This window comes from Chinchilla lanigera, unplaced genomic scaffold, assembly GCF_000276665.1.
Source record: "Chinchilla lanigera isolate Chin_1 unplaced genomic scaffold, ChiLan1.0 scaffold00050, whole genome shotgun sequence".
Taxonomy (NCBI): Eukaryota; Metazoa; Chordata; class Mammalia; order Rodentia; family Chinchillidae; genus Chinchilla; species Chinchilla lanigera.
Genome location: NW_004955451.1, coordinates 17,192,958 through 17,212,964, shown reverse-complemented (window position 1 = coordinate 17,212,964; position 20,007 = coordinate 17,192,958). Strand labels below are relative to the sequence as shown.

Genomic DNA, 20,007 nt, shown 5'->3' with positions numbered 1-20,007 from the left:
TGGGCAGGGGGCGTGCGGGCGGCGGCGCGGTGACCCGGTGGCCTTGCCACGCCGCGGCGGGACAGCTGCGGGGCAGTTGTGTGTGAGCCGGCGGCTTCTGCGCCGGTGCCCGTGTGTGCGCGGTGCCGCTGAGCGGGCTGCGTGCGGATCCGTAGGTTTCCCAGGCACCGGGGAGGGCTTGGGGGAGGGCTTGCCACGTCTTCCAGGGGCTCGTGTGAGGCTGTGTGGGTTACAGGTGACAGTGAGTTCCGGGCCCGCGCCTGGAGCCCGGCTTTTCCAGAGCCTGCCCCGCTTTTGAGAGTAGCAGCGTTAAACTGAATGGAAAAGGTGGATTGCTCCTTTGAGGTGGAAATGATTTTGGAATTACTCCAGCCGACTCAGTCTCGGGAACACTTCCTGGTTGGAGTAAGTGTGCCCGTGGTTGCGCCTTTTATTTGAGCTACAGGTGGGTTTACCCGAATTTTTAATTTTTAAAAATTCTGTTTTGAGAAGTATAATCTTTTATGGCATCTTGGCATCTTTCCTGTGCATCTACTTACTTATTTTGAGACAGGGTCTCACTGTGTACTTGGTCTTGGCCTTGAACTCCATGTAGTCCAAGCTGGCCTTCAGCTTGTAGCCATCCTCCTGCCTCAGCCTCCCAGTGCTGCGATGACAGGTGTGCGCTGCCACGCCCAGCTTCATGGCGTTTTTAAAAAGGAAGTTTCCTAATGAGTGGGATGCCCTTGAGTGTCAGATGCCTTTTGAGTGTCAAGTCTTTTAATTCCTTTAACCGTTACTTGTAGATACCTGGTTTAGGAGAGGTCTTATTAAATACAAGAATAGTCGTTTTTTTCATTTCCTTTTATTTTTTTTAACGAGAGGTCCCACCTAGATCTTGACTTCAAGGGCTTTCTTGGCAAAGCAGAGCTCACGCACTTGGAACTGGCATAGGGGAGGCTCTTGGTGCATGGTGGAGAATGGATGGTTGGGTGGGGCACTGAACTAGGGAGGGCAGTGGGATTTCTTTCCCAGTGCTGTAGTTTTCTCAAACCTGGGAGATCTTAAAGCTGAAAAAATAGGAGAGCACCATGCAGATATGGGGGACATGATACCAAGAACAAAGGGCTGGGTCTGCATGTGATTCTCACATCCTAGATGACAGCAGCGAAAGGCGTTCAGATTGTGTTTGCCACTGTCTTTGAGGCTTTAGCTTGGAGTTTGGGCAGGAGGGAGGTGATGGGAAGAGTTGGGGCCTCGTGTGACCTTTAACGTCACACAGCTGTGCGGGAACCTCTCCGGGCCTGCGTTCCTTAACTTTATTTTCTCACCAGAATGTCCCTCATCCAGTGGAAAGCCCAACCACGCAGACATCCTGCTCATAAACTTACAGTACGTTTCAGAAGTGGAAATAATTAACGACCGAACAGAAACTCCTCCTCCCCTAGCTTCACTCAATGTTAGTAAGGTAAGGACCAGAGCAGGCTGGTGCCAGAATGGCGGCAAGGAGAAGTCTTGCCTCCTGGGTGATATGGGCATGATGTCTGTGTTTATTTGACTTGCAATTGCTTGTTCTGATTTTTTTTTTTTTTTTTAAGAAAACGTATTTATTGAGTTTCTGTCTTTATTCTGGTGGTATTGGAAGTAGACTTTAAGAAGCGATGGCTCGGGTGTGGCTGGGGGAAGAGTGCCTGCCAAACATGCAGGAGGCCTGGGCCTTGGTCCCCAGTGCAACTCTGAGGCAGGCTGTCATCATTTGTGAAGGAGGCCTGCAGGCACAGCCTGGGGCAGCAGGGTGAGGGCCGGGCCGGTACCCTCAGGTAGTGTGGCCCTGTGCCTGCGAATGCAGGGGTGATGGTCTGCAGTGGTTTTTAAATGCTAGAGGATTCATGACCCTCAAAAGTTCCAGAGTCACTTTTTCCGACTTTGACTTTTGTTTTACCTTTGGATTTTGAGGTCTATCACTTCATTAGATGTACGGGATATGTTTGTCCCACATTAATCTTGGGAATTCCAAGTCCCTTTTTTGACTCTGGCGTTGGCCTTGGCTGCTGCCCATCAGTCTCGATGCCCCAAGTTCCATAGTAGCCTGTGCTTCTGCTTCCTGAGCGCCCTTCCTCCCAGCAGGACGCAGGTACACATGCCTCTTCCGAGAAGTCGTCTCAGCTCACCCAGGCTCGGGCGACTTGCCACTGTTACACACAGACTGGCTAGTCCTGCACAGCTGAGGGGACCGCATCATGGATGGCACGACTTGGGGCAGTTTGGGGAGGAAAGGGGCTATTTTTACGGGGACAACAGGTATAGATTGGTGTGTCCTGGGCAGAGGGGCCCCGAGGTGACCCTGTGCATTAGCTTTGTATGTTTCCTTATCTGACGCCGGTTTCCCCGTGTTCTCCTCTGTGCAGGTGGTGGCCGTGCCCGTTTGTTCACTCTGGAAGGTGCATAGCTTGCGCAGAGTGGTGTTTACTAGGTGTTCGGTGGATGAGTGAGATGTGTCTTGGGTGTTAGTAGCTGCTGCCTTCTCTGAAGTCTCGTGGAGTCTACTTCGAGTCTCACTCTGGACGAGCTCTGGGAAAATTCCCCACCTCTCTGGGTGTACGGTTGCTGCAGCTCTGCAAAGCAGGGAGACACTTAAGCAGCTGGGATGATGGCCGATGACAGGCCTGAGAGCGCGCACGCCCCATACAGGGAGATGCCACAGGGTTCTCAGCGGTGGCTGGGGACAGATTTGGAAGGGTCTTGGGTTCCATACTGAAGGCTGCTGTGGCATTCAGGTTTCCCTATTCTTTGAAATCTGTAGATTTTAAAACTGTGGCTTAGTCTGATACCTCTTGCTAAGAGCACAGGGGCTCTTTGGGTGGTCTTCTGCTAACTGGTGAAATGGTAAAAGATTTGAATGAAACAGTTTGTTCTGAGTGTGTTCAGAGAGCAGTAGGCACCAAGATACCCTTTGGTGTTTACAACGCGAAGTCTGTACTGGACCTTTGGTGAGGAGTGCAGGGGCGATTGATCACCTGAGAGAGACGTGCTTTTCTCGAAGGACTGAAAGGTCCTGGGCCTCTGCTCTCATGGCCTGTGCTGGGTCTGCACAGTGTTGGCCCCTGGGGTGCTGAGACGCAGTTCTCGTCTTCCGTTTGACCTCAAACAGCTGTGGTTCTGTGTTGTTTGGTTTGTGGATTATCTTGCCTTTGGTGCTTCGCTTTCCACTGGTCAGTTTTATGTTTTACCAGCAGTGTTATGAATCTGTTTCTCATCCACTTTATAGGAAGGCAGCAGGAAGTAATATAATACCCTGGGGAGTGAGTACCAGAAAACTTTACTTTTCTTACCAAACCTATCACTTGTCAAGTCTTCAAAAGGGTGGAAAGAAGAGTCAGAAACTAAAAATTAAATTTGGGTTGGAAAGATCCTGGATTTCATGGGTGTGTTCTTCCCTGTGCAGAGATGTTCAGGAGTCACTCTCTCTGTGGTCCCTTGAAGCCCCTCTTTCAGAGTGCTCACTCTGCCCTTCCCCAGACTCGCCTAGGACTGGAGTGCCCGCTGGGGTCCTCCTGGAACAGCTCATCTGGCCAGTTCTGTGCTGCTCGAGTGACGTGACAAGTTCATCCCATTTCCAAGAGAGTAGACTTGGGTTTCTTAGGCTGGAGAGTGGTCTGAGCCTGGGGAGGGGATGGAATGTGCCCCGAGCGAGGCGCAGCTGCCATGCAACAGGGGTTAGCAGCCAGAGGAACCCTGTGTGTGCTCCGACCTCAGTGCAATAGACGCCCGCTCCGCTCAGCCCGGTCACCTAGGAAGTGTGCTGCCTCCTTAAGCCTGTTCCCATAAACTGGATTTACTTCAACCGCACTGGAAGTGGAAGAGATGGACTTCTAAGGGAAGAACAGCTCAGCTAGAGAAGATGTAAACTTGCAGCTTCTTGGGAGTGAGCCTGTTTGGCTTTGGGTTGTAGGAAGAGGAAGCTGGGAAAGGACAGTGGGGTCACAGGAGGACAGTCTTAGGTGTCTTTCACTGTGTGCTAAGAGTCAAACCCAGGACCTGGAACCTGCTAGGCAAGCACTGTGCTTCTGAGCTACGCCCAGCCCTGAACATGATTTTCACTTCTCCATAGTAGCACGGTACCCTGAGAGAAGTGTTCGGCGTTTCCTGGCTGTAAGAGAGAGTGTTCACGAAGCACAAGAGCCAGTCCCAGTGAGGTCCCCCGTCGCCTCGCTGTGGCTCGTTCTGAGCTGCTTTTCTGCAGGTGGGGCTGCACATTGCTTGGCAGTGAGAGCCCTGGGAGCCTCCAGGGAAGTGAAGTGGGCTGTTCTCAGCAAGTGCCTCTGGGTGAATGCAGCGTCTTACACTCTGGGACACCCGTTACCCATGGGTAGGTAGCATTCTCGGGAGGTGACTGGGACACAGCAACATGAACAGTTATTGTCTTGCATAGCATTTACCAAACTTTTACTGACCTGGATATGTTGGCACACACCTATTAGCCAGTGCCCTGGGAGGCTGAGACAGGAGGATTGCAAGTTTCAGCCCATCCCAGGCAATTTAATGTTTTTTTGTTTTGTTTTGTTTTTTTGTCTTTTTGAGACAGGGTCTCACTATGCAGTTCAGGTTGGCCTTGAGCTCACTTTATAGCCCAGGCCTGTCTCAAACTCCCAACAATCCTCCTGCCTCAGCCTCCTGAGTGCTGGGGTTACAGGTGTGCGCCATCATGCCCCACTATAATGACTTTTTTAAATGGTAGCAAAGTTTATTTGAAAAAGTAAAACTGAGGAAAAATCTGGCCCTGCAGTGCGAGCTTGGGCTGAGAGAAAAAGCAAGATAAGAGTCACCCTAGAGGATGCCAGGTGAGCTAACTTCTCAAAATAAAAAATAAAACAGGGCTGAGGATGTAGCAGTGCGGTAACTCTGGGTTCAATCCCCAGTTTTAAAAAAAAAAATTTAAGCTGAAAATCACGGCTGTAGGTATAGCTCACTGGTAGAGTGCATGCTGACCACACACTATGCCCTGGGTTCAACCCTCAGTGCCCAAAATACAAGCAATTACATTTAGTGAAAATCTGTTTTGTGGCAGGCTCTGCCAGGGGCCACACATTTTTCTAGCACTTCACTGTTACAGTGAGTTCTGATGCACTTTACTTTATACTCACAGCCACACTGTGTGATCTCTTTTTTTGGTCCTTTTGAGACAGGGTCTGGTACACAATTCAGGCTTGCCTTGAGCTCACTTTGTAGCCCAGGCTGGCCATGAACTCTCAGTGATCCTCCTGCCCCAGCCTCCTGAATGCTGGGATTACAGGTGTGCGCCACCATGCCCAGCTTTTATTTTTATTTTGAGACAGGATCTTGCCGAGTTGTCCAGGCTGGACGCAGTCTTGTGGCCCTCTTGCCTCTGCCTCCTACAGTGCAGGTGTTACAGCTGTGCAAGCTGGCAGCTTTCATGCCAGAAGGGATAAGGGACTGAGGACAGCCAGGGCTAGAGATCGGGATGCTTTGCTCTCAGGAGGGGCAAGCCCTTGCCAGAAGCCCAGGTCACAGTAAGACTATGAGGAATAAAGAAGACTTGGGGCCGGGGATATAGCTCAGCAGCACAAGCACCTGCCTGGCATGTGCAAGGTCCTGAGTTCATTTCCCAGTACTAAAAAAAAAAAAGAGGCTAGACTCCCAACTTAACGGTTCTCCTGCCTTCTCCTGCCTTCTTCTGTCTCAGCCTTCCAGAATGCTAGGATTACAGGCTTGTGCCACCATGCCCAGCAAAAAAAAAAAATTTTTTTTTTTTTTGTTTTTTTTTTTTTGTTTTTTGAGACAGAGTCTCACTGTGTAGCCCAGGCTGGCCTTGAACTCACAGCAGTCCTTCCTTAGCCTCCTGAGTGCTGGGGCTGCGGGTGTGCGCCACTATGCCCAGCAGGAGAATATTTTAGAGACCTCTTATCCAACTGTGGACAGAGGCCTCGCCTGAGGGCTGGCGTCAGGGTGAGCAGCTAAGAGCGTGGGAGCTGTGCTCCCACCTGGACTCTGCAGTGACACGGGACGACAGGGAGGACAGCAGCAAGGGCCGCCTCTCCTGGTGCTGCGATGTGAGAGGCAGCTCCTCCAGGTGTCTCCTGAGTCCCTCTGGTCTTGCCAGCCTTCTGAGGTCTGTTGCTGACTAGCAGGCAGGGGTGAGCAGATGGGACCGGAAAGGGGACTTGAGCTTACCGAGTGGGCTGGTGATGGGGTGTGTGTGTGTGTGTAAAATGGCTGTGGTGGCGCTGAGAGGGTGGAGGCGTGGCTTTACCTTTGAAAGTATTGAGGTCTGCTTACTTGAGGTGTAAAGACACACGGAGCGGAAATTAACTTTTCTGTTTTCTGGTGTGCTCCAGGAGTTGCACCCAGACCTTTTGCACCAGGCTTCTTCCCCAGCCCTTGCACTACTGGCAGTGGCCTCCCTGTCACCAAGGTGCCCAGCCTGGGCTCTAGCCGCAGTTGGCCTCAGCCTGCCCCAGTGCCGGGTAACAGGTATGCAGCAGCAGCTGCCTGCCTTGTTGCTGTGTGTTCTCCTGGCTCCACAGCCGCAGTTCCGCGTAACCTTTTTGATTCAGCGGCTTTCTGGTGTCTTGAGGGTGACCCCCAGGTCTGATAAGTTCCTAGGGGAGCCGGAAGCTGGTCACACACCCTTGGCCCTGTGTTGGAAGCCTAAGTGGGTCTCTGGTGTGGCTCTCCCAGGTAGTGAGAGGCCGTGCAGAGTAGGCACGGGGAACCCCAGCCGAGGGCACAGGTTCTGGCCTCAGGATTGGAAGGCTTCCTAGAGAGGAGCAGAAGGAAGGCTGCACACTGCCGGGCTGGGCAGTGCTGTGTGGTGTGTTGGGACTGCCGCTGGACTGGCTGATTGGCGTTAGTTGCTGAGCCTCTGGCAGCTCTTGGGTGGGGTGGTTTTGTTCTGTATTTTGTTGACAGGGTCTCACTAAGTTAGTGGCTCAGTTGCCCCGACTGGACTCAAACTTGTCACCCTCCGCCTCAGCCTCCCTCTCAGTGCACTGGGATCACAGCATATTTAACCATGCCTGGTGTAGGCACTGTTAGCTTCGTGCTTGGCCTGTAAGGCTACATCACCAAGGCCTTTTTATCTGCGTGCCCTTGAGCATGCACACATACTCTTCCTCTGGATGCTGGGAAATGTCAGGATGATCGAGATGAGGCATGGCTGCACCCCAGCACAGAGAGGGCCAGCACATGTGTTTACTTTCCTTCTGTAGTATCACTTTAGTTTTTACTGGATAAGTAAAAGTCACGCGTTTATAGTATACATTATAGATTTTTAGATTTTTAAAAACTTATTCAATCAGATATTTATTGGACATGTACTCTATGCTGGGTACTACTTTGCTTTTATCTGTATTTTTATTTTGTGGTACTGGGGATTGAACCCAGGGCCTTTGCACTGATCTACATATCTAGCCATTTACTTTTTTTTTTCTTTTTTTGAGGTTAAGAGTAGGAAAATTTATTGGAGAAAAAGAATGGGGAGTGGGAATGGAGAATAGGAATAGCTCCTGAGAGACAGAGTCCCAGATAGGTTCCTCAGCCCTTTACTTTTGTTTTTTTGTCTTTTTGAGACAGGGTCTCGCTATGCAGTTCAGGCTGACCTTGAGCTCACTCTGTAGTCCAGGCTGGCCTCGGACCCTCAGTGATCCTCCTGCCTCAGCCTCTTGAGTGCTGGGATTACAGGCGTGCGCCACCACACCTGGCTTACTTTTCTGAGATAGCATCTTACTAAGTTGTCCAGGCTGAGCTTGGGCTTTCAGTCCTCTTGCTTTAGCCTCTCAGAGTGTAGGGATGACAAGTTACACCCCCATATCTGGCCCCGTTTGGGTTTTGAAGACCAACCCAGAGCTGCGTCAGTACTGTCAGGGTCCCGAGGCATCCGCCGAGCCTGCCGGTCACACCCAGGACATGTCTGCGTGTGCATCTAGGAGGGCACTGAACGATCGGCAGAGGCAAGACAGGGTTGGCTTTCCCTGGCCTCTCTGGTGGCCTCTCTGGTGCGTGACTTTACGGCTGTCCCTCTGCCCTCCCTGGCCTCCCTAAGGCCCTTCGGTTAGTCTCAGTGTACGGGGACGAGCAGGTCCTGTGCTCAGAGCTTGCACAGAGTGCCGCGGGCTCAGCTGGAGTCTGGCTTTAGGGAAAGGCTGACTTCTGTTTTGCTTTCCTTGTTCTCTTCAGAGCCCAGGAAGCAGCAGCATGTGGCTGTCACTGAGTAAAATCTGTTCTTTGGGTGGGCATGGTGGCACACTTCATCTTGGCTACTTGAGAGGCTGAGGCAGGTGTGTTGCTAGCTAAAGGCCAGTCTGGGCAGTGTAGTATAAGCTGTTGTAGGTATACATAGGTATATGTGATGTAGATCACGTATAGATGCAGGTAGAATCAGCCCTTTCCTACAAATTGGGCTCCCAGTTTAGATGATAAAGTTAAGAGACATTTTACAACTAACAGGGGTGGGAGAGTCCCAGGGATTGAACACAGGGGTATGTTCTAAGCTCTGTTTTTATTTTGAGACAGGGTCTTGCTAAATCAGTACGTTGCCCACAGCTTGGGTTCAAACCTATGATCCTCCTGCGTCAGCTTCCTAGAGTGCTAGGATTACAGGTGTGTGATACAATGCCTGGTATTTTCCATCTCATTATTCCAGTAATTTTTGGAATGTATTCTTTTTAGGCCGGGCATAGTAGCATAAACGTGGGATTCCAGCATCTTGGGAGGCCTAGCAGGAGGACCTCAGGTTTGAAGCCAGCCTGGGTCACTTGCTGAGATCCTGTTTCAAAATAAAAATCAGGCTGGGAATGTAGCTTAGTGGTAGATTCTCTAGGATTCACAGAGACTTTTTTTTTTTTTTTTTTTGAGACAGGTTCTGGCTCTGCAGTTCTGGCTGGCCTTGAGCTTACTTTGTAGCCCAGGCTGGTCTCGAACTCTCAAGGATCCTCCTGCCTCAGCCTCCCTCCCGAGTGCTGGGATTACAGGTGTGTGCCACTGTACCCGGCTCACAGAGACTTTAATAGCTCCTACAGAAATAGAAGGGAAATTCCTGTGTGAGGTGGTAACCACTGTAGTAACCATTTTTCTATCTGCATGTAGCTGTAACATGTTGTGTACCTTAAATGTGTATTAAAAAGTATAAGAAAAATATAAGAAAAAGTTATATTCTTATATATTAAAAATATGAGAAAAAAGCAATACGAGCTTACTGGGTTTTTGTGAAATGACCCACAGGCCGCTTTTTCTGTGCTAATAGTAATTATATAATAATAACAATAAGATTTAGGGCATTATAGCTATAATACTAACAGTGCATTGTAGCTCATTTAGCACTCCCCCTCCCCACTTAGTGGTACTGGAAATTGAACCTAAGGCCTATGCACTGAGCTATATCCTCAGCCCCTTTTTTAAGATAGGGTCTTGCTTTGTGGCCTAGGCTGGCCTCAAACTCACAAAGATTCCCCTGCTTCAGCCTCCCAAGTGCCGGGATTGTGATCATGCACCACCCCGCACAGTGATCCCCAGCCCTTTTTTTATTTTTTGTTTTGAGACAAACACTTGCTAAGTTGCCCAGGCTGATTCAAATTTATAATCCTCCTGTCTCAGCCTCCCAGGGTGCCAGTATTACAGATGTGTGCCGCCACTGGTAACCTAGGGCTCTTGACACCCTGAGCATGTCCTCAGTGGCCAGTTTGAGCACTGTCCTCAGAGGTGCATTGTGGAGAGCACATTCCCACGCACACCCCAGCCATCACCCTCCCCATAGAACGAGGTGGTTTCCCAGCTGGACTTGGTTTCCGGCTCTCACTTGGGCCGTGGGGCTGCAGGGAGCGGGTATCCGAGAGTTGTGGTACAGTTACACGTAGCTAACGATGCTGTTGTCTCTGTCAGTGCCTGGGTTCGTTTCAAACTAGACTGAAGGTGGAACTGCCTGTCTCATGTACTGCCTGCAGCTGGACGCTGGCTCTCCCGTGTGGTAGTGTGGCCCCGGCGTGGCAGTACCCTCTCCTGGATTATTTTGGTGTGGAGGTGCGCCCCTGGCAGCCTTTCTGTGATCTCCAGCACAGAGGTGGCAAATCTGAGGCTGCGTGTCTCTTTCACACGCACGACCTGCTCTCTGGGAAGTGTCCCTGGGAGTCTGTCTAACAAGGGAAATGAGAGGCGCTCGAAGGTCAGGGTGAGACCGGGGTCCTTTGTAGACAAGGTGGACAGTTGTGTGCTGCAGCAGACTCGGTGTAGTGGACGGAGCCCTCACCTGGCCTGCGCAAGGTCCTGGGTCAGTGCCTAGCACTACCGAAAGGAAAATTGACAGCTGAGTCTTGAAAATGCTCCCGTCCCCTTGTGACAAGGATTGCTGTGTTGCTCAGGTCATCCGTGGACTTCTGAGGTCTGGTGGTTCTCCTGCCTCAGTGGCCGACAGCCTGGCTGTTTTCCCATGGTAAAGCGTTGACTCCAGGTGATAGCTCCTTCACCAGTAGCTCAGACTTCGCTCTCGAGGCTGAGGCTGAGAAACGTGCTGGTGCAGTGGTTAGGATACGCGCTCTACCTGGGTGTGGGGGTGCTCTCAGGAGGCTGAAGCATGAGGATGACAAGGTTGTGTTTAGACTGGGTAGCTTAGTGGCTTATTGAGACCCTGTCTCAAGTAAACAATAAAATAACTCAGTGCATAGGCCCTGGTTTTGATCCCCCAGTATAGGAAAAATAAGAACTCTGGAATCTGGATTCAAATCTAAAACCTCCTGCCTGTAGCTTACTAAGCCTGGGCAGGTCTCCTCACAGCTGATTCACAGGGTTCTGTTGTAGCATGCGGAGGGAGCTTTAGTTCCCGTTTACAGGGTTGCTTGCGGTGGTATTTAATATTTATAAATTACACAGGAGAGGTCAGCTAGATGGTGAAGGTTTAAAACATCTTTTTATAGTGAAAGAGCGTTGCAGTGGCTTCCCTCAGAGTGCTCCCTCTTGCTTCCAACTTGCTTGTGCCGTCACTTTACCAGTTCCCGGTGCAGTTCTGGGAGTCCTTTCTCCTGGGTGTCTTCATGAGATGAGATGAGGAACGTGAGTGGCTGGGCATGGGGCGCACACCTGTCATCCCAGCACTGGGGAGCTGAGTCAGGAGGATCACTGCAGGTTTGAGGCCAACTTGGACTGCACAGTGAAACCCAGTCTCAACGGAACAAAACTGCAGAAAGCAGCGCGTGCTGCCGCCGAGTGCCGTCCAGGGAAAGGCGGGCCTGTCCATCGTGCTGAGTCCTCATGGCCTGTGTGGCTCCTGCTCTGTCCCAAGCAGCAGGACCTCGGAATGCAGACATGTTGGGTTGACCGAAGGTGTGGAGGCACAGACAGCGGTAGGGTGAGTGGGTCTGAGGTGAGGACTGTGGGTCAAAGGGGACTGTGGCCATGTGTCTCTCACTGTAATTAAAAGTTTACCCAATGTAGTTTTCTACAGCGCTGTAACTTAGTTCATGGTGAGACCTAAGCTCTTACTCCTCCAGGGCTGGCTCTTGGGTCCTGGTGCTCACTGGCGGGCACCTCCGAAGTACTTAGGGTGCTGCTTTCCAGGTGCTGTACTGTGTTGGTGGGGCCAAGGATTGAACATGCGAGTGCTTCACCACCAAGCTGCATCCCCAGTCCTTTCTTTTTTTTAGCTTTTTGAGACATGATGTCATTTTATAGCTTGGCTTTCCTTGAACCCGCTATGCCGCCCAGGTGGCCTTAAACTTAGTCTTCTTGCTTCGGCCTCCTGATTGCTGGGCGTACAGGTGTGTGTCATCATAGCCAGATGATTTTGATGGTTTTTTGGTATTTTGAGGACAGGGCCTTGCTTATGTAGTTCAGGCTGGTTATCCTTCTGTCTCAGCCTCCCAAGTCCTAGGATGACAGGCATTCGCCACCACACCTGGTTGGTTTTTAGCTTTTCATGCAGGGTCTTTCTGCATTGCTAAGGCTGGCCTTGCACTTGGATTCCTCCTGCCTCAGCCTCCAACAGTGCTGGGATCACAGAGGTGTGCCACTTTGCCTGTGGGTACAGTATTTTTTGAGTTGCCAGCTATAGTATTTGAAGTTGTAAGGAATAGGGCTTGTTTTCTTTTTTGATTTTTATTGATGATTGATGGATTGTGATTCTGGGGACTGAACCCAGTGCCTTTGCACTCAGCAGCTGCTTCCTCAGCCCTTTTTTAAAATGTTGAGGCACACTAGGGGTAGAGCTCAGTGGCTTAAGCGCTTGCCTGGCAAGCCTGAGGTCATGGGTTCAATTCCCGGTACAAAATAAATAAATAAATAAATAAAATGTTGAGGCAGGGGCTTGCTACGTGAGAGCTGCCCAGGGTGGGCCGGAACTGTTGTCTTCCCGTCTCAGGGTCCAAGTGCTGGATGACAGGTGTCTGTCGCAGTGCCTGGCTTTTTAAAGAGAGCCTCAGGGCTGGTGGTTTAGCTCAGTAGTGCTGTGCTTGCCTAGAGTGTGCAAGGCCTGTGCTCCTTCCCTAACGCTGGAGAGGGGAGCAGGGCCAGGGGGACAGGCTTCTGTGGGGTCCAGGCTGGATTCACAGCACCAGTGATCCCATGGCAGCTCCCTCAGGAGCCAGGCCTGGTCTGAGAGGACATCCAGTTTGGGTGAAGTTTTACTAGCACCTTTTAGGCAGGAGCTTTGAGCTGGGCATGGGGAGCCTTGGGGATGTCAAGCCTGCTGGTTGTTGCAGAGAGGAGCTTTACAGCAGCTGGCCTCAGATCTCAGGGGCAGGAGCGAGGCTTCTTAGTGGACAGCTGTGGGTGGCAGCTCCATGGGTCCTGGCCTCGTGTTGAGGGCAGCTGGCTGGCAGGCCCAGTACCCAGCAAGGAGGATGGCACTCAGGCTGAGCATGACTCTTGGGGTCAGTAGGTCACCTCGGCAGGTCCTCTGCCACTGTCGTGGCCCTGGTGGCAACTGGCCTGACCTGCCAGATGCTTCTGGTGGAATCCCTCAGGGTTCCCTGGCACCTGTGCTTTCCTGATCCGGGGGCAGACAGGTGGTGTGGCTTGGGCCTCCGGAACAAGATAGGTACGTGTTGCTGGGGTCCGTGTCACTGTGCAGTGGAAGCTGTGTGTGCCGTGTGGTCACTAAGTCACTTGAGCCAGGCCTAGTGTTGGTGTCCACAGGCTGTTCCCGAGTTCCTGTGGTCTCCGCTGCCCGTGCCGGGATGCTGTGTGTGAGGGACCGGAGGAAGAGGTGGCAAGCAAACTGGAGCAGGCCACACGGCACAGGCAGCAGGGCCGTAGGGCTGTGTCTGGTCTGTGCCATTGCAACCTGGAGCCTTTGTGTGAGATGCTGACTGGTGAAAGCTTCGGTATGGACTGTCCCAGCCCAGCAGTGCTATGCTGACCTGGAGTGGTGCGGTGTGGGTGACAGTCAGAGATAGGCAGAGTTGCCACCCTGATGACCCCCAGCCTCCAAGGCTCCCCTGCCCTGCACTGCCCTGACAGTAACCATCAAGTGCTGGGTGCCTGGAATGTTTATAGATGCATAGTCATTTACCAGGGGAAAAACTGTGGGAAAGCTTAGATTTGTGCACCAGTTAACTTGAGAGTACCTACAAAAGAAGGCTTATCCCAGTTCTGTCTGAGCTTTAGTCCCCAACCCTTTTTTTGGGGGGGGCTTTTTATTTTTTTGGAGACAGGGTCCCACTGTGTAGCCCAGGCTGGCCTCAAACTCATGGCACTCTTTTCTCACCTCCCTACTGCTGGGGTTTCAGATGCGCCACTGTGTCTAGTTCTCTGCCCTCACCCGCTTTTGAGGAAAGGCAGCACTTGTAGCTTCATGCTGACGCTCTCCCTGTGCCCCGCTGGTGGAGTCTCCTCTGGCAAGAGTTAGCCTCGTGCTGTAGCTGGGTGTCCGGTTGGAGCGATTTCTCCACTGTCATGGAAACGCAGCCTGCATGGCGAGCCTAGAGCCACACAGCTCAGCTGCAGTGCAGGCAGGCGGAGGGGTTGAGAATATTAGGGCTGAGCTGAGAACAGCAGAGGAAAAAGCGGTGCCGCGGCCAGCCTGCAGTCCTTCTCGCTGCAGTGCGCCTCGAGCTTCCTCCACGCCACAGTTGAAGCGGATGGCGCTCACCGCTCACGGTTCTGCCGTGCTTCTAGAGCTCAGGGAGGGGATGACTGGAAGTTGCTCTTCCATCACCAGGGTCACCGTTACCTTGGCGGTCACTGCTGCCTGAAGCTTGTACCTGCCCCGGGGCACACCGCAAAGGTGCTCCTCTCCCCGCCAGGTCGCTGGGCCCAGTGGGCCGGTGTTGTGTTGGCGCTACCTGGGGGAGAGAGGGGCCCTCGCTCTGGGCATGCCTGGCTGTCCCCGTGAGTGTGCAGCGCTCTGTGTGGGCCCGTGGTGGGTCAGTGTTTCACTTTTTGAGGACAGGTGTTTCTAGGAGGGGCTGAGACCTGCAAGTGGACCACCCTGCCACTCGTGGCCGAATGCTGCCCGACTATTTACTGCTTCTGGGGTGCTTGGTTGCCCCTCCCCTTCCCTCCTGGCCTGGGAGAGTGGAGAAAGCCTAACACCTTGATGAGACCTGAGGCCCAAGGGGAGCCACCTTGTGGCCAAGGGAGCCGCCTTTTTTTTTTTTTTTTGATACTGGGGAATTGAACTCACTACCTTGCACTTGCCAGGCAGGTGCTTGTGCCACTGAGCTATATCCCGGGCCCCAAGGGAGCCTTCTTGACACCACTTGTCCACTGCGTGGAGACGGAGTGCTTTTGGCCACGAGTGCTGCCAGCCCTGTGGGTTTCTTCCCCTGTAAAGGTGTAGCCTTGTGGGCTCACATGGCAGCCAGGCGGGGCGGTACACACTGTGGGCTCTGTCCTGGCAGAGGCTACAGTCCTGGGAGGTGAGGTGATGCTGTGTGGGGGCTCTCAGCACCCCCCAGGCCCACTCAGAGCTTCCTCTGGCCCCCAGGGCTCTGCCGCCCGCTGCTTCCCCAGTATCTGTGCAGTGGGCGGAATGTGATCGTCACCCCGAGCACCTGGGGGCCTCTTGGTGCTCGGAGAGCTGGTGCGGGCAAGCGTCTTTGTGTGCTGCGCTGGTGTGCGGCAGGTCGTGTACTTCCCAGCTCCGTGTTGGGGGCCCAGCTCTCCCATCACTCGTTTGCCAGTCGCACACTGGCACCCGGTGGTGTGGGATGGCTGCTCAGCCGAGGGGGGCGGCAGGTTCTCGAGCAACTCTCTGTAGAGGGCAGCGTGAGCGCAGGCCTGAGGGGTCAGCGGCCCTGCCTCTGCAGCTTCGGGGCAGGTGACAGCAGGCAGCACCTGCAGTTCCAGCTTGGTTCCGCCGGTGCTGTTGCTATGCTCAGGCCTAGGGACAGGCTGCATACACGCGGCAAAGCCTAAACAAGTTCAGACAGTGACTGGCCAGAGCCCAGTGCAGACCAGCAGTGGAGAGTGAGGCCCAGAGTCTGTGACGGGAGCTGAGAGTACAGAGGAGGCCCGGTGCACACCTCTACGTGCAGGAGGCCAGGACTGTGCTACGCTGCACCTCAGGCTTGGGGAGCATAGCTGCCCACACACCAAGAGCACACTCAGGCGCGAGGCTTGGCCTGTTTGCAGCATTAGCACCACCGCTGGAACCAAGCTGTGTGCCATGCCTGGCTTCTCCCATTGGGTCTTGGGGTGGCTCTGGTCTCTGATGAGACAGTCTTTTGCACCGTCTCTCTGGCTTCTGCCTGGCCTGGGCCTGGTTTCGTGTTGGGGGACTGAGTGGTGCTTTTCTGAGTCTCTTTCCTGTCCCCACCCAGCTTGCCAGCAAAGCGCGGACGGAGAAGGAGGAGAAGCTGAGCCAGGCCTATGCAATCAGCGCTGGCGTCTCCCTGGAGGGCCAGCAGCTCTTCCAGACCATCCACAAGACGTGAGTCGGGCGGGGTGCCGGCCTGGCTGGGGTGAGCGCTGGGCACAGGGTGGCGCCCACAGGGGCTCCTCTCTGGCCTTCAGTTTCCTGGCTATAAACTTGGCTTTGGCTGGGACTCAGGAGGCTGAGGCTGGAGGATTGTCTGCAAAGAAGGAGGGGGAGAGGGACTGGGTGTGGCTCAGTGGTAGGGCGTGGGCATGTGCCAAGCCCTGGGTTCAAGCTCCAGTACCTCAAGAACCCTTATTTTGGAATGGATTTTAATAGGTTCCCTTCTAGACCTAGTTGGCCATAATTTAGAACTTATAATTTCCTTCTTTCCTCTTTTTTCATTTTCCTTTCCCTTGTTTTGTCTTTTTGAGATGGGGTCTTGCTATGCAGTGCAGGCTGGTCTTAAACTTGCAGCAGTCCTCCTGCCTCAGCCTCCTGGGTGCTGGGATCACAGGCGTGTGCCACCATGCCTGGCTTTCCTTTCCCTTTTCATTGTTACCTTTCTCTAAAAGCTAGTGCAGTGCTGTTAGAGAAACAGTATTCCCTATGTGCATTTTCCCTTGGTGTACGTTGGGATGGGCATGGGGAGTTGGGGACAGCAGAAGGGCACCTCCTAAGCCTGTCCTGAAGGACACCATGTCCCAGCAGAAGTCATCTAACCTCCTGCCCTCTGCCAAGCCATGCAGGACCCTCCTGCTTCAGCCTCCCAGAGTACTGGGATTATGGAGTTGCACCACCCTCCTGGCTGCCCCTGATGCTTCCCATTTCTCCAGCTCTGTGCTTCGCAGTGGCAGCTGTGGACTCCGCTGGGATCAGAACCTCGGCTTCTTGCTCTGTGCTCCTGGCTGCTGTGGAGCTGCCGCACCTGGGATGCTGGGCTCCGCCTCCTGGCCTCGGTGCTCACAGTAATGTCTGCGTTCTCTTCTCCTTCCAGCATTAAAGACTGTAAATGGCAAGAAAAAAACATCGTAGTCATGGAAGAAGTTGTTATTACGCCCCCCTATCAAGTGGAAAACTGTAAAGGCAAAGAGGGGAGTGCACTGAGCCATGTACGCAAAATAGTAAGTGACGGGAACGCTGGCCCGCCTGAGTGCCCTGTGGTCTTGGGAAGGCGCCGGCAGGCACTGCTCCTTGAGCCCCGTGAGGGTGCTGAGCCTGGTGCCGAGGGGTGAAGGGGGGTGAGAGCCCCCTAAGGGGGGTCACTCACATCGTGTTGCAGTCGGATCCGACTTCCTGTCGCCAGCCTTGATGTTGGGCAGGCCTGGGCATCACCGGGTGGTGGGCAGGGCACGTCAGCCACCCCGTGCTGACACGCTGGCTGGGCTTTTGCAGGTGGAAAAGCATTTTAGAGACGCGGAAAGCCAAAAGGTCCTGCAGCGCTCACAAGCCCAGCAACCACAGAAGGAGGCTGCCCTGTCGTCCTGAGGCCACGCGGCGGGGACCTCAGCACCCAGCGTGCGGCGGCGGCTCGCGGAGGCAGGCCGGGGAGGGAAGGGACCCCACGTTTCCTGCTGGCTCCTGCTCCCAGGGGCCAGCGCGTCCAGTCTTAGACTTGAACAGACAAACACCCAACAAAAGCGAACAGAGATAATTTAAAGTTGAATCATTACTTGACTAACAGACTTCGTCCGCCATGTCCTTGTCACAGCCCTTCTCCGACAGTCACCTTGTTAATTTTATTTTCAAAAGCCCCTGTCCGCTCTGGCCCCTTCTTCCTTCCTCTCTGGCCCCACTGTGTCCCCGCTGTCCTGTTTTTTCAGTGGCTCCAGTCGCCTTCCAAATGATTGAAAGAGACTTTCACGTCTCCTCTTCCAAAATAAAAGTAACAAGCTGACTGTGACTCTTGAGTTGAGACCAGAGCAGCTGACAGAGGTCTCACTTTAAATTTTTTCTTACCTTTTTTCTTTTCTCTTTTTCTTTTTCTTTTTTCTTTTTTTTTTTTTTTTTGCACAGGGCATGGCTTGAATTAGTTTTATTTTTCTTAACTTTAAATATATATATGAAAATATATATTAAAATGTTCTCTAAATATTTTCTGCTTCTTGCAGGTCTCTTTTTACTAGATCATGGCCACTCTTCCCCCGAAAATACAGTGCGTTGCCCTTCCCGCCGCCCCCGCCAGCTACCGCCTCGGCTTGGGCCACCGAGGTGGGACTTGGCTCCGAGGGTCCTGGGGCCGCCGGTGGGGTGCGGGCTCTGCCTGGCCCCTTGCCACCCTCGCACCTCTCCATGGTACTAGAAGAGCTGCGCCTGCACAGGGCCATGCTTTCATGGCTCGTCCTCCCGGGACACTGGGCTGCCCGCCCCACGAGATGGCACCAGCCGAGCTCCAAGCCCTGCCCTCCCGCTCGCCCATGCCCCAGCCTGAAAGCGACAGCTTACAAGCTGACGACAGCTTGTATGTGCTCCCGGCGGGCAGCAGCCCAGGAGGCGACTGGACTCGAGCGCCCGCCGTCTGGTGTGACTGACCTGCTGAGATCGCCCGCTCACTGCCTGCGTGGGAGTGGGTCGCGTGTGGGACTGGTTGGTGCCTTGGGGGTGGGGTGGATTAACTACTTTTTGGCCATGATCTCTTTCCCCTTCCTTTTTTTTTTTTTAATTAAATAAATGGATCAAAATTAAATAATTCAAGCCCTGCCTTCAAAATGAAAAAAATTTTTTTTTTAGTATTGTTTAGCAGAAACAATAAAACCCAGATTTTTTTAACCATTACTCATGTCTTGGGTTTGTGCATCCTTGAGGGGAGGAGGCGGGTGTTTGGCGCCCCATCCCCATCTGTCTTGGGTTCCTACTTGTGCGCGGCTCGGGTGGCGTAGTCTCACCCTGCTCTTCCCCTGACAAGGGCCCGAGTCCCCAGGTGGAGTGGCTGTCCCCAAGGCGATCTAAGCCGGGCTCCCCTGGTGGGCCCTGGTGCACTACCCTCCTCCACCCTCCCCACTGCCACACTGGGTGCTCCTCGCCTGTGGCCAGGGCTAGGGTACAACACAGGAGCTCGGGGTTGTGTTGTTTTTTTGAGCCAGGTCTGGTATGGTCCGGCTGTCCTCAAACTCACTGTAGCCCAGGCAGGCCTTGAACTTTGGATCATCCTGCCTCAGCCTCTAAGGGCTGGGATGACCAGTGTGCCTGCCCAGAGTGGGATGGAGGGGATGCTGAACTGAGCCTGCAGCGCTTATGTGGACAATGGCTCTGCATAGACAGCTCTGTGGTGGCCTCTGCTGGGGGCGGTGCTCCCCGTTCCTGGGGTCTTCCATCAGCCCAGTGGCTCAGGGCCCCATGCTGGGAGCACATGCGGGCAAAGGCTCCTTGGCTCTTGGGAGCCAGGGCGTGTGTCCACTGCTCTCCCCTGCACTGCACAGGTAAAGGAAGCAGGAAGCAGTGGTGCAGGGCAACACAGGACCCAGTCCTAAGGCCCTGTCTTGGGGTGCGATGCCCTGTGGTGTCACTGCACAGGCCAGGGTGGGAGTCCCGGTGAGAAGCCTGGCATCAGCAGACAGTAGAGCCGAGACGTTAGGGCCAAACACCACAATGGTGAGTAGTGGACGGCCCAGCCCCAGGCTCCAGCCTGGTGCTGCTGCCACCACTGCAAATCTACGATAACCATAGCACAGCAACCAAAAGGCCAGGCAGCACACAGTGCCCTGCAGTGACGGAGTGCTGCTGGCCCCACCCATGGGCAACAGGCCACTGGGTGAAGCTTGAAGACAAGCGCCCTCTACACTGCAAGCCGTGTGTGGCGCCTAACACGGAAATGAGAAGCAGGCCCATGCATCCCGACGTCTTCACACCTGTCTCCTGCCTGTGCAGATCCTGCTTCCAAGACCCGAGGCCCACGCCTGCCCCTGCCCCTGCCCCGCACATTGGTGAAAACTCAGAAGACGCAGGCGCTGAGGGCCCTCCCCACCCTGGGCCGGCAGCGGCGGTGTGTGGCTCTCAAAGATGGCCATCCAGATGGTTGGACAGAGAGTGTCCCAGTCCCAGTGGCTGCTCTCGAGACAGGCTTGCCAAGTGGCCTAGGCAGGCTTGTGACAGGTGTGACCCGCAGTGACAGAGGCCCACAAGGTGGGGATGGTGGAAGAAGTGCTGTGCCAGGCTTCAGCCACCACATGAATGGACTCCTAGTCCTAAGCTGCACCCCCTCACCCCTGCTGCGTAGTCCAGTCTTC

The 20,007-nt window shown here is 53.7% G+C and overlaps 1 protein-coding gene across 2 annotated transcripts in view; it reads left to right on the top strand.

Moving 5' to 3' along the window:
* Lsm12 (LSM12 homolog) overlaps nt 1-18,556 on the top strand; it is a 19,139-nt gene extending 583 nt beyond the window's left edge. The window contains exons 2-6 of one of the 2 annotated variants that reach the window (XR_262623.2): nt 1,314-1,447; nt 15,747-15,856; nt 16,779-16,905; nt 17,177-17,320; nt 17,893-18,556. Coding sequence is in view for 1 of the 2 variants with exons in the window: in XM_005394514.2 (XP_005394571.1) it covers nt 1,314-1,447; nt 15,747-15,856; nt 16,779-16,905; nt 17,177-17,269 (464 nt within the window). In the remaining variant the exon portion in view is untranslated. Of the gene's footprint in view, nt 1-1,313; nt 1,448-15,746; nt 15,857-16,778; nt 16,906-17,176; nt 17,679-17,892 lie in introns of those variants that run through there. The other variant, XM_005394514.2, reaches the window with a different exon arrangement.
* The last annotated feature ends 1,451 nt before the right edge of the window (nt 18,557-20,007 follow it).